Here is a 14,326-nt window from a genome sequence, read left to right as displayed (position 1 = left end):
AACGAATATTTCAATAGTTTTAAACTGAAAAATGCCACAAGATTCAGAGAATATAAATATTTATTTCCATTTCATTCACGCTTGTAATATTACACAATTTATAACATGTCAAATCTTGACAAAATCTCAGACAAAATTAAGGTGTAACGTTTTGTTAAAGACACAGTCTGGACCATTCATTTAGCGATCAGATGTTAAACATGAAAAATATAACTTCTTTAGCATATGGATAACATTATAATATTAGTGATACAAATGCATATTTTTCATGGTGTGAAATTTATGAATGTTGTATTTTGATTAGTCAGCAGATATTAAGACAAACAGTCTAACTAGCAATAGTAAAAAACGGTGATAATAATTAAATATTTGTGATGAAATGAATGGCAAGAATTCTGCAGAATTAAAGTTCAGTTATTTTTAAAATATATTCCTGATAAAAAAATTCATTATTAATCTAGTTCATTGAAAAACAAAACAGCACCAAGATGAACATTCACAGATGCAACTATTACTAGTATTAGCCATGTTTCTGTGATTACGGTTTTACGATTCGTGACAAATGGAGATAAACACAGAAAGTTATGCCATATTTTATTATATAAATGATTTTAAAGCTGCAGTCTTATAATTATTTAATTTTTTAACCATTTAGAATAGATTATCCACATCTAGAATAGATTATCCACATTTAGAATAGATTATCCACATCTAGAATAGATTATCGACATTTAGAATAGATTATCGACATTTAGAATAGATTATCCACATCTAGAATAGATTATCGACATTTAGAATAGATTATCCACATCTAGAATAGATTATCCACATTTAGAATAGATTATCCACATCTAGAATAGATTATCCACATCTAGAATAGATTATCGACATTTAGAAAAGATTATCGACATTTAGAATAGATTATCCACATCTAGAATAGATTATCCACATCTAGAATAGATTATCGACATTTAGAATAGATTATCGACATTTAGAAAAGAGTATCCATTTAGAATAGATTATCCACATTTAGAATAAAATTATCCTCATTTACTAGTGAAGATCTTATTCATATTTAGAAAAGATTATCCATTTAGAAAAGATTATTCACATTTTTTTCTTCTTCATATGATACCCTATTCTATATCCTTTAGAAGCAGTGATTAATCTTCAATGTGCTAGTTTACAAGGAAGCATTTCAAAAAATAATAATTTAACAATATTTATTCATTCAATAAAGTAGATTGGCGAATAGGCAGTAGACCTATATAAATGCCTTATTTTTTTTATATCTGTTGAAACATATTGCTAAAACATGGGGAAAGATTGTTTGCGATACACTACCCCTCGATATTCTTTAAATGCAGTGATATCTATGTCATACATGTAACTAGAAATTATTAAACGAGCTTGTGTGTCATACTGATTTTATGAAACGAGTGTCACCATTCTTGTATTGCCTGAGAAAAAGCAAGAGTAACACATGAATCCTGACATGAGTAAAATCAGTACGATTCACACACGAGTAATAATTTTTATATTATCCACATTATCCATAATATTATTTTTATTAATAACAAGGACCATGAGAAAATAATTTCAAACGTAACTAGAAGAAGACGGTAAAATGACATCATTTTGTAAGTGATTACACAGAGTTAAGACTGGGGAAGCTGCATTGTTATGACATCATTCTTTGTGCACATGAAATCATTATGACACACATGTTATACTGGTTGTATTATTTCCCTGTATATCTTGAACTATGTGGATAATTTAAAAAATGTATTAACTTGCTATGTACTGCCAATTTACAGGATGCTTCAATTCTTTTCTGAGGTCTGTGTCAACACATTGCAAAACAAGACAGAAGACCTGTTTATCACATGAAGACAGCTGATCACACACACATTGTGTAAAAATACACACATTTATTAAAACAACACTTGTGTTTGTATTTTATATTTGAAAATTATCATATATTGATGGGGAAGTGAGAGAGAAGCTTTAACTGTTTAAATGGTTTAGCACTGTCAATACAAGTAGCACACAATGTCTTTGATTGGAATGTCTATCACAGCCACACCAACAGCAGCGAAACTTGTACAACCCCGGCAGTGTCTTAAAGCTTGGACTGTTCTTGGAACAGAGTTCCGAGTTTCTGAGCTAACATCATGTTACCCTTGATCTTCAACTTCCCTGACATGAATGCCTGAAATAGTAAAACAAAAAAAAACAATTTTTTTTTTTTTTTTTTTTTTAACTGGCATCAAGATAAACATTATCAGGTGCAACTGTAAACCACATTTGATTGGTAATGGAATTATAGTCGGTGATAAATAGTGCTAACTGCAGAAACATAACTTGGACATTGATGTCATAAATGCAATCTATTGAGATATATACTATGACATTTATGCAATTTATGCACATCTGTGGACTGTTATTTAACACATATGGTGGAATTTAAGAAAAAAAACCCACCCCAGGGAGGCCACTCTGTGGCTGATTTGAAAACTTCAACAGATGTCACATAATCATGTCATGTATTCTTTGATGTGTTTCTCAAAAATGACTGTTTTCATTCTGCGTGTCCAAAGAAGATTCGGATAATTTATTAACAGCAGGAGTCTAAAGTGTGTCCAAAAATATTTTCCTCACGAAAGGCAATAAACTCCGTAAAATCACCCACACACGAGAGCTATGAGCTGAGCAAAAAATTCCAGCTGATAGCTTTCATGTGCGGTAGGCTTTAGGTGAATCCTCTACCACTAAGCTACATGTACACAGATGCTTACTCAAGCACAAATTTAGGACTGTTTTCAATTCATTTTCTAGGGGAGCATGTCTCGACCTTCCCCCTATAAACTCTGCTGGCCACAGTCTAGGTACATACACCCCTACTAAAAATTCCTGCACACACACCTTCTACACCCATGAATGAGCCGGACTGAAACTCTCACCTGGGCTGCTGGTAGTTTTCCTGTGAGTAGATCCCTTAGATTAGAGTCGTCTATCGTCAGCGTACAGTCGGCTTTCTTTACCTTCGGCTCCCCTTGGTAGATTTCGCCATTTTTAGACGTTTTCATGTCGACAGCTGAAAATTAATATTAATAAATCAATAATCTTAACTCATTTATTCTACAACTGAAGTCACTGCCATTATGAATCACAAACTGGAGAAAACTTGGAGTGTTTTCTCTTTTATGGATACATTACCTGTCCTCAAACAAGTGTAGAGGGGAGTGCACTGTTTGAGGACAGGTAATGTAAAAAGAAATCGGATATTTTTGGATCATTTCATGAAACGATGTATTAAAACAAATTCCATAGAATTAAATGTCTCACCTACTATAAAATTATTCAACAAATAAAGAAATAATCTGAGATGTAACAATTAAAAAACACAAAATAAAATAAAATAAAGAAATATTTAAGAATTGACCGCAATTATTTTTTGGTTCATGCAAGTATGAACTGAAAAAAAACCGATGTGCACACTGTATGACTCTGCGTAGATGGCATACAAAAGTGTGCACATCGTTTTTTCGGTTCATACTTGCATGAACCAAAAAATAATTGCGGTCAAATCTTATAATTAAATTTATATGCATACTTTAACAATACATAACTGAATTGATTTTGTTTAGCTTTAGCCTGTAGCATTGTTTGTGTAAACTTCATTGATACTTATGTCGTGTAAGAATGCAAATGTTCATTCACTATTATTTGAATCAGGTGATTTTTTGTAAATGACAACATTTGGTAAATTACGTAATTTTGATTAGCGATGCCATCTAGCTGCTGTGCATTTTTACGGATCATTTCATTATATTCGAAGGAATTGTCCTATTCGTATTTAGTTTATATTTTATGAAAATGAATGAAGGGAACGTGTCTAACATTTATGCTGTTGGGGGAACTGTTTAATTTTCGCCAACAGCTGTAAAACATCGCTTACAAGTAAGTTACAGGTGTGAAGTTTCCTACATGATTTCTTTGGCCAATGACCGAGTCTCATGTCATGATTAGCAAAGAGGGGTTTTTTGTTTTGTAAATCAATGCATATAGATCTACATGTCTACTGTGCTATAGCATTTTCCATTAATTTATCGTATCCATGTACATTTTAAAAAATTACTTTTGTAGATTTCATGTGTATTTTCTTCAAAATATCTAAATATGGTTGCCTGAATAATCCGGCTTGTTGCACAAAAGTAGTGCGAGTCAGTGGGGGGTGTGGGGGGGGAGGTAGTAGGCGTGGCTTAAATTTTTTCAGTTCATCGAGATATGAATGAAAAAATGTAAGCACCTCTGGACCAATCAGATTGCCGTAAAGTGTATAGACGCAAAGAAAATTGAATTATAACTAATTTAAAAAAAAGAAGGAATGTTTTAAACATGCATTGAGATGAACATCCATAGATGCAACTATAAACCAAGTTTTACTGATCTCGGACTTATAGTCGGTTACAAATGGAGCACTAAAGACAAACATTTAACAATGGAGCTAAATGCACAATTTGATTTTGTAGCTGCTGCCAGAAAGGAATACATATATCTCGCCTCTCAACTTCACCATGGCAAGACAAAAACGACAATAAGACTTGCATATTGCAACAAATCACTTGATAAGATCCACTGACACTAAAAACATGAGTTAATTAAAAAATGTGCTTATCTTGATTAAACTGATGCTTCAAATAGCGTATGTTTTACTTGTACTTAAATAGATTGATACTCAGCTACTCAAATAGTGTATGTTAAGCTATTTCTTTTTAAATATAATTCCACATACTCCACTGTGCAACCTGGTTGCCTCCCTTTGTGATGTTCCATTGAAAGATTGCGTTGATCTTAGCTGCAAGGCCAGGACTTGACTTAATACGACGAGCCATCTCTTCAAATATGGACGTACTCTGAAGATCTGTTGAAACCTAATAAATGCAGAGTATTATGAGAGAGTGAATATAACATGTACAATATTAGTGTTCAATGGCATGACCAAGAGCAAAGGTAATAATATAGTTTTAAAAGTTTGTTTTGTTCAACGACACCACTAGATCACATTGATTTATAAATCATCAGCTATTGGATGTCAAACATTTGGTAATTTTGACATAGAGTCTTAGGAAACCTGATACATTTTTCCATTAGTAGCAAGGGATCTTTTATATGCACCATCCCACAGATAGGATAGTACATACCACAGTCTTTGATGTACCAGTCGTGGTGCACGGGCTGGAGCGAGAAATAGCCCAATGGACCCACCGACGGCAATCGATCCCAGACTGACCTCGCATCAAGTGAGCACTTTACCACTGGGCTATGTCCCGCCTTGAAATCTAATAAATACACAGCACATGTATTATGAGAGAGTGAATATGACATGTACCATATCAGTGTTCCCCTGCATGACCAAGGACAAAAGGAATCATAGGCCTAGTTATTGTCAAACAAGAATCAGTCAGACAAAAGAACACTATTTCAACTCAATGTAATTATAAGACTTAGGTTTTAAAAAAAAAAAAGGAATATGATCAGTAACAATATTTGTAAGGGAGATGGTAATTTTTTTTCTTAATGATTCGTACCTGTTTTGTGACTGGAGTACTCTCCTCTTTAAGATCGACGTATGCTCCTGTTAAACTAACATTACCATTTTCTACAACCTGTAATACAGGGGGTGCATACAGTCAGATCAAATATTATATAACACAGCATAAGACATTCATTTATTAATCCGACGCCATATAACCGTAAATAAAATGTGTTGAGTGCGTCGTTAAATAAAACATTTCTTTCTTTCTTTCATTTATTAAATTGTGATAAAACCATTCCCAAATTAACAAAACAGATGTCCTACTAAGTCTAACCTTAAAAAATAGATTGCTAGTTGTAACTTGAGTCATCATGATTAGACAAATTACTTTTTTAATCAATATCCACCCCACCCCCCAATATATTAAAATTAATTTTAAAGAAAGTAAAATGATGTCTTCAGAGTTATTTTAATGAATACATGTGTACCTTACTGTGGTGTAACATTAAAAAAAACCTCTAGTTCATCCCATCCTCCTATAAAAAAATTTGGTTTGACATAAGAAAAGTAAAAATGTTTTTGTGTGCAATTTAGAAAACAATTGGCTCAGAAATAAATAACGTGTTATAAATTCCATAGTATGAAAAAAGGTGTTCCCTGCCGGAAGGCCTATAGATCACATTATACCTTTGTGACAAAATGAATCCGGTTGCCTTCCTTCCACATGTCTGTCTGTAGGGTCTGCCCAGGAAGCACTGGTTTTGAAAAACGCACCTGAAGAAACAAATATTAAGAAAAACTTAAAAGTTTGTTTTGTTTAACAACACCCCTAGAGCTAGTGATTTATTTGGAACATTATTTAGCTGTTTCACGGTTTGTTTTGTTTAACAACACCACTGGAGCACACTGATTTATTAATGATCGGCTATTGGATGTCAAGCGTTTGAAATTTTTTATATATAGTCTTAGAAAGGAAACACGTTACATTTTAATAAATATTAGTAGCAAGGAATCTTTTATATGCACCATCCCACAGACAGGATAGCACAAACCATAGCCTTTGATATACCAGTCGTGGTGCACTGGCTGGAGGGAGAAACATTTTAAGAAGGTTTTATGCTGTATGAGTTGGATATATGAGTTGCTACGAGAAAATGGTAACGCCACACCTGAACAACCCCCCCCCCCCGACATATGAAGAAACCGATTTAAGCAAATTTAAATCGGAATAAATTGGATAAGTCAACTGTTGAAAACAAATTTCAATTATTATTTGCCTTGATTCAATTTTAATTTTTAGACGTTTTCATTAAATACTGGTTATCATAAGTAACATCTGAACTACTGTCTCTTGGGAACTACAATTATCACAAATACACCAACCTTCACACATTTGAACTTGGTCACATCATTATTGGCAAACTGTTGTAAAACGTGACGGACAGCAAAACCAAAGCTGCATAATCCATGAAGAATTGGAGTCTGAAATCCTGGAAACAAATATCACAAATATGGAAAAACACTGATATCATACTTATAGATTAATTTAAATATCACACTTATGGAATAACACTTGTATCCAACTGATATTTCCCTAACAGAAACACTCATAAACTATAACATTACTGTGCTTACCAATCTAAATATGTTATTAATATCAGAGAGAGAGAGAGAGAGAGAGAGAGAGAGAGAGAGAGAGAGAGAGAGAGAGAGAGAGAGAGAGAGAGAGAGAGAGAGAGAGAGAGAGAGGGGAGAGAGAGAGAGAGAGAGAGAGAGAGGCGGGGATGGAGAGGGGGTGGGGTGGGGTTTGGAAGCCAGTACCCTAAAGTATTATATTATGTTGTTTTATTATCTTTATGTACACAACCCATGTTTTACCCTTGGCATGTGTTGTTCTAATTGTAAACAAGGGCTGGCAATAATAATAATTTTAAAAAAAATTGAAATTAAAAAAAAGCTCTATTTGAAAAAAGGTATACTTACATATACCTACACCCCTTCAGAATAGTTTTGAGTTCCATATTGAGTAAACGACACCATTTACATGTCAGTATGTTTTTAGTTTTTAAAATTGTAGCCAAAATATTTAGTTAAAAAGATGAAAGAAAACAAACCCCATTCATCACATATAACATAAAAATAATTACCGTTGAATATATTTACTAAGTACGATGCCTAAACATTCGTGCAGCAAGTCTGCTGTCATACCTAGGATTTACTAGACTAGTATTAACTTGCCTTCAATATAACCAAGTTAATAATAATCATACGAAGCACACGTGTCATAACAAGTGTAATGATGTAATTTTGGGAAGCGACGTCATAACATGACATTGCTTCTTCAGTCCTAGCTCAGACTGTGCATTTGAAATATGACATCATCTCCTTCTAGTTGTGGCTGAAACATTTTGAGTTGGGTCTTGTTATTCATAAAGAAAACAATAATAATATGGATAATAAAGAAATTATGACACTCGTGTGTGAGTCGTACGTATTTTACAAAACTTGTGTCAGAATCCATATATTACCCTCGCTCTCGCTCAGGCAATACAAAAATCCTGACACTCGTTTAATAAAATCATTATGACACACAAGCCCGTATAATAATCTCTATATATTAACTTGCCTGCCATTGCTGCAAAACTTGGGTCAATATGTAACGGGTTTCGGTCTCCACTTAGTCTGAAGATAGCGGCCTGGAAACACAATAAAAAAAAAAAAATCTTTAATCTTTTTCATGAGGCTAGAAAACTGCAAACGATCACTAAATATGTTGGGTATGGGTGACTGACTTCATAACTTTATGTTTTGTGAAATAATGTTTTAAATTTTTTTTGAATTACTAACTTAACAATGAATCCCCATTTTAAATTTTGTTTGTTTTACAAACTGACATTTTCAAGTTAATATTTATGGTGAAGTTGTTACATATTTATGTTGTTGCAAAATGGGAATGGTGTATTTGAGCATATGATTAAATGTGTTTGTAGTTGAAATGTTTATGAATGGAAGGAAGGAAATGTTTGATTTAACAATGCACTCAACACATTTTATTTACGGTTATATGGCGTCAGACATATGGTTAAGGACCACGCAGATATAGAGGAAACCAGCTGTCGCCACTTCATGAGCTACTCTTTTTGATTAGCAGCAAGTGATCTTTTAAATGCACCTTCCCACAGACAGGATAACACATACGACAGCCTTTGATATACCAGTCGTGGTGCACTGGCTGGAGCAAGAAATAGCCCGATGGGCCCACCAACAGGGATCGATTCCAGACCGACCGCCCATCAAGCGAACGCTTTACCACTGGGCTACGTCCTGCCCTGTTTTCGAACGGGTCGAGAAAAAACAAACCTTAGTTTTTGTTGTTGTATTTAAGTTGGTAAAAAACAGAATTAATCACTTTACTGACAAGGCAAACTGCGGGATGAAATGTTATTTGTAAGAGATTTGGTCAAACTTGGCCCTCACGTTAACCATTTTTCCTTGGTTTGGAATTGTCTTAAACATTTTGTGCCCCCCCGTGGTTGGGACAGGGAAACAATTATTTGTGTACACCATAGAGGAACCACGACTGGTATATCAAAGGCTGTGGTGGTATGTGCTATCCTGTCTGTGGGATGGTGCATATAAAAGATTCCTTGCTGCTAATCGGAAAGAGTAGCCCATGAAGTGGCGACAGTGGGTTTCCTCTCAATATCTGTGTGGTCCTTAACCATAATTATGTCTGACACCATATAACCGTAATTAAAATGTGTTGAGTGCGTCGTTAAATAAAACATTTCTTTCTTTCTTTCTATTTGTATGATATCTAGTCAGTGTTTACACTATGCTAATGAAGACGAGTGAGCTGTCTACCAAGGTGTATTTTGCTGACCAGTTATCACATTTTGATTGGTTGAAATACTGCAATTTCGAATGATTTTTGTTAGTCAAAATCGCCATCGGCCAGGAGATATTTTTACCTGCCATCCCGGAGATATTTTAACCTGTCATCCCGGATTATACTTTAACCTACCATCCCGTCGAACTGGCAGTTATTTTACTTTATGATCATATATGGTCCAGCAGGTTTTTGATTTGGTCCAGCAGAATTTGTAGCTTGCCCCGACTGAATCTCTGGAAGGAATTTCAGTCAATTTTGACCACTGCCCTCCTTTTCTCTAGCTCCACTATCCACTTCCCCCATCCCTGTTATTTTGAAATATTTATGCAATTTTTATCCATGTTCACAATGAATGAATGAATGTTTAACGACACCTCAACACAAAAATACAAAAGGTAAGGCATGTTGGAAATAAGATCTATTATAAAGATAACATACTAGAAATCACTGTGCACCAAGAAATAAGTTTTTCTGTGGGACAGTGTTTTACATGGGTGATACTGATTAGCGCAATGTGGTCTTTAGTATGCACTTTGACACAGACAGGACAGTTGATACACCTGTTGTGATGTGCTGGTTGAAAAACATAGGATTACCTGGTCGACATTTGTTGATTCTGTGACTGTTGCATCCGGCCGACGTTTAGGGTGATCCACAGTTGGAATCATTGCGTCTGATGTTCGTTTGCCACCAAAATTACCCGAACCAACGATGAAAAGCGAGGACTGGTTAAATGCAACTTTTTCTCCTTTTTCGTCAAAAGATTCAACTGTTAAGAAATAAAAACCAAATTTCATATAATTCTGTACTATTCTTTTCTTTCTAATTTCTGGCCATATAGTCATGCACGTCAATAGTTGCACATGTCACATTTTTTTCTAAGGCTTGTGAGCATGTGCGAACTAGTGACGTCACATTTATCAACAACTCAAAAGACAACAACACTTCCTGGTCCGTTAACAGAATAAGTCTAAAATAAAAAAACATTTCACTTTTTTTTCTAAGGCTTGTGAGCATGTTCGAACTACAACTCAAAATATAACAACACTTCATGGTCCGTCAACAGAATAAGACTAAAAATTTAAAACATTTTGACAAGTGATTTTTACATCATTTGTTTTTTCATCAATGAAAAGTCTAATTTCTCTATTACCAAATACAAAGATCCAGAGACAGACATTGCCGTTTTCATTACGTTTTACAAGGTATGCCAAAAGTGGATTCTATTTAAAAACTTTGGCAAATGAATTTGTCAGTAGATATTAATAACAAATAGTGTGTTAAATACAGCACTGGACCAACTACTTAAGTAAATTATATTTATTTTATTGCTTTACTGTTACACATTAACTTTACTGTTTGTCCTTATGTGCGTAACTATTGATTACTCCAGGATACATATATGACCATAATTCAATTACACATCACAACTGATTTTAGCCATCTGATTGGGCCAATCCATGGGACAAAGGGGGAAAGTGCCATTGGTCAGGGGTCAATTTTAAATTTAAATTTAAAAGAAAATTGATAACAAATAGTATATAAGAAAAAAAAAAAAGGAAATGTTTTATTTAACGACACACTCAACACATTTTAATTACAGTTATATGGCGTCGGACATATGGTTAAGGACCACACAGATATATAGAGAGGAAACCTGTTGTCGCCACTTTATGGGCTACTCTTTTCGATCAGCAGCAAGGGATCTTTTATATCCCACAGACAGGATAACACGTACCACAGCCTTTGATATACCAGTTGTGGTGCACTGGCTGGAGCGAGAAATAGCTCAATGGGCCCACCGACAGAGATCAATCCCAAACCAACCGTGCATCAAGCGAACACTTTACCACTGGGCTACGTCCTGCCCCTTATAACAAAAATGTATCCAGTTGAATAATATATGTTTTGGGGCGAATTAAATGTACATTAGTATGGGAATATTTTAATGGATTATTTAGTTTATCAACTGCTGTGGGGCCCTGTAATTAATACTATCCAGTATGAACAAGATCCACTATACAGAAGTCAATTAAAAGAGATTTAAAGTTTGTTTTGGGTAACGACACCACTAGAGCACATTGATGAATTAATCATCGCCTATCTGATGTCAAACAATTGCAGTGTTTCTGCCAGAAAGAAATGTTTGGGTATGGCGCTCTGGAACTGAATGCAACCACAGTCAATTGGGGTATGGGGAGCCTCCTCCAGAAAGAAAATGGGTTACATTTAGGGTTAAGAAAATCATACAGTAAAGATAAGAGTAATTAATTTTATCAAAAGATTAACTTAAAAAAACAATATCTACAAAAATATTTGGGTATAGCACCATACCTGTTTAACCCTCTGACAGAAACCGTGAACTGGTAATTCTGATAGTAGTCTTCAGAGAAAACCTGTTACGTTTTTCTAACAGCAAGGCATCTTCTACATGTATATATAAATACACTTTACCACAGACGGGACAGCACATATTACAGCTTTTGATATACCAGTCGTGTGGCACTGGTTGGAATGGGAAAAAGCAATAGGTCCATTGAGGAAGTTTAATCCTATGACCCAAGCACCTCAGTCGAGACTACTCTACCGGATGAGCAAAATCTTACCCCGAGAGTCACTGAAATTGCTTAAAGGGACATTCCTGAGTTTGCTGCAATTTTTAAGATGTTATCGACTAACAGAGACTTTTTAATGATTGTAATTACATATAAAATATATTTTTCTGCATAAAATATTAGTGGCTGTATATTAAAAGTGTTTCTGATCATTCTAATATTTGTACTAGGTTACATTTTATTTTGTTTCCTAAAAAAAAAAAATTCTGTATGTACGAAATTATTTGAATGCAAAATCCAGTTTGGGCTTCCTACAAATATTAAGTCGACCAGAAACACATTGAATATACAGACACTGATATTCTAAACAAGAAAATATATTTAATATGTAAGTTTAATCCTAGAAATATTTTATTAGTCGGAAACATCTTACAATGCAGCAAACTCAGGAATGTCCCTTTAAAGTTGGCAAGAACTCACTGACATAAGCAGTGGGAATTATCAAAACTGCGAAAGAACTTACTGTTGTAGAGAACAAGTGCCCCTGACCCCTTGTCAACGATATCTGCAATCTTTATCCTGTTGGTTAGTGTAGCCATTGGTTTGAGGGGTTGGAACAGCTCCAGGTACTGTTCTCCATGAAGAATCTGTGGAAAAAAAAACCCCATAACAATGAAGGAAATGTTTTAATTTACGATGCACTCAACACATTTTATTTACGGTTATATGGCGTAAGACACATGGTTAAGGATCACAGATATTGTGAGAGAAAACCTGTTGTCGCCACTTCATGGGCTACTCTTTTCGATTAACAGCAAGGGATCTTTTATATGCACCATCCCACAGACAGGATAGTACATACCACGGCCTTTGTTACACCAGTTGTGGAGCACTGGCTGGAACGAGAAATAGCCCAATGGGTCCACCGACGGGGATAGATCCTAGACCGACGGGGATAGATCCTAGACCGACTGCGCATCAAGTGAACGCTTTACCACTGGGCTATGTCCTGCCCCTCAATAACAATGACTGTCATTTACAGTGTACTGTGTTCAGTCATGGGTCACTGGTTGGGATGGGAAAAACCCCAACCCATAACAATGACTGTCATTTACAGTGTACTGTGTTCAGTCATGGGTCACTGGTTGGGATGGGAAAACCCCCAACCCATAACAATGACTGTCATTTACAGTGTACTGTGTTCAGTCATGGGTCACTGGTTGGGATGGGATTAACCCCAACCCCATAACAATGACTGTCATTTACAGTGTACTGTGTTCAGTCATGGGTCACTGGTTGGGATGGGAAACCCCCCAACCCATAACAATGACTGTCATTTACAGTGTAGTGTTGTCATGTGTCACTGGTTGGGATGAGAAACCCCAACCCATAACAATGACTGTCATTTACAGTGTACTGTGTTCAGTCATGGGTCACTGGTTGGGATGGGAAAACCCCCAACCCATAACAATGACTGTCATTTACAGTGTACTGTGTTCAGTCATGGGTCACTGGTTGGGATGGGAAACCCCAACCCATAACAATGACTGTCATTTACAGTATAGTGTTCAGTCATGTGTCACTGGTTGGGATGGGAAACCCCAACCCATAACAATGACTGTCATTTACAGTGTACTGTGTTCAGTCATGGGTCACTGGTTGGGATGGGAAAACCCCCAACCCATAACAATGACTGTCATTTACAGTGTACTGTGGGTCACTGGTCAACCCATAACAATGGTCATTTACAGTGTACTGTGTGGGATGGTTGAGATGGGAAACCCCAACCCATAACCAGTCATGTGTCACTGGTTGGGATGGGAAACCCCAACCCATAACAATGACTGTCATGTACAGTGTACTGTGTTCAGTCATGTGTCACTGGTTGGGATGGGAAAACCCCCAACCCATAACAATGACTGTCATTTACAGTGTAGTGTTCAGTCATGGGTCACTGGTTGGGATGGGAAAATCCCCAACCCATAACAATGACTGTCATTTACAGTGTACTGTGTTCAGTCATGGGTCACTGGTTGGGATGGGAAAACCCCCAACCCACAACAATGACTGTCATATACAGTGTACTGTGTTCAGTCATGGGTCACTGGTTGGGATGGGAAAACCCCCAACCCATAACAATGACTGTCATTTACAGTGTAGTGTTCAGTCATGGGTCACTGGTTGGGATGGGAAAACCCCCAACCCACCTGTCATTTACAGTGTACTGTGTTCAGTCATGGGTCACTGGTTGGGATGGGAAAACCCCCAACCCATAACAATGACTGTCATTTACAGTGTACTGTGTTCAGTCATGGGTCACTGGTTGGGATGGGAAAA

The 14,326-nt window shown here is 35.9% G+C and overlaps 1 protein-coding gene across 4 annotated transcripts in view; it reads right to left on the bottom strand.

Annotated features, from left to right (window-relative positions):
• Window positions 1–46: 46 nt before the first annotated feature.
• The window catches only part of LOC121385566 (peroxisomal multifunctional enzyme type 2-like), a 48,723-nt gene continuing 34,443 nt past the window's right edge, over window positions 47–14,326 (bottom strand). For all 4 annotated transcript variants that reach the window (XM_041516294.1, XM_041516320.1, XM_041516303.1 and 1 more), the window contains 9 exons: window positions 12,513–12,636; window positions 10,031–10,203; window positions 8,169–8,238; window positions 6,926–7,032; window positions 6,230–6,316; window positions 5,595–5,672; window positions 4,799–4,937; window positions 2,964–3,097; window positions 47–2,212 (listed from right to left, as the gene is read on the bottom strand). In XM_041516294.1, the coding sequence (XP_041372228.1) occupies window positions 2,123–2,212; window positions 2,964–3,097; window positions 4,799–4,937; window positions 5,595–5,672; window positions 6,230–6,316; window positions 6,926–7,032; window positions 8,169–8,238; window positions 10,031–10,203; window positions 12,513–12,636 (1,002 nt within the window). In that variant the 3' untranslated portion in view covers window positions 47–2,122. The remainder of the gene's footprint in view (window positions 2,213–2,963; window positions 3,098–4,798; window positions 4,938–5,594; window positions 5,673–6,229; window positions 6,317–6,925; window positions 7,033–8,168; window positions 8,239–10,030; window positions 10,204–12,512; window positions 12,637–14,326) is intronic.

Source organism: Gigantopelta aegis, chromosome 2 (genome assembly GCF_016097555.1).
Source record: "Gigantopelta aegis isolate Gae_Host chromosome 2, Gae_host_genome, whole genome shotgun sequence".
Lineage (NCBI taxonomy): Eukaryota > Metazoa > Mollusca > Gastropoda > Neomphalida > Peltospiridae > Gigantopelta > Gigantopelta aegis.
This window is presented reverse-complemented; position numbering and strand designations above follow the sequence as displayed.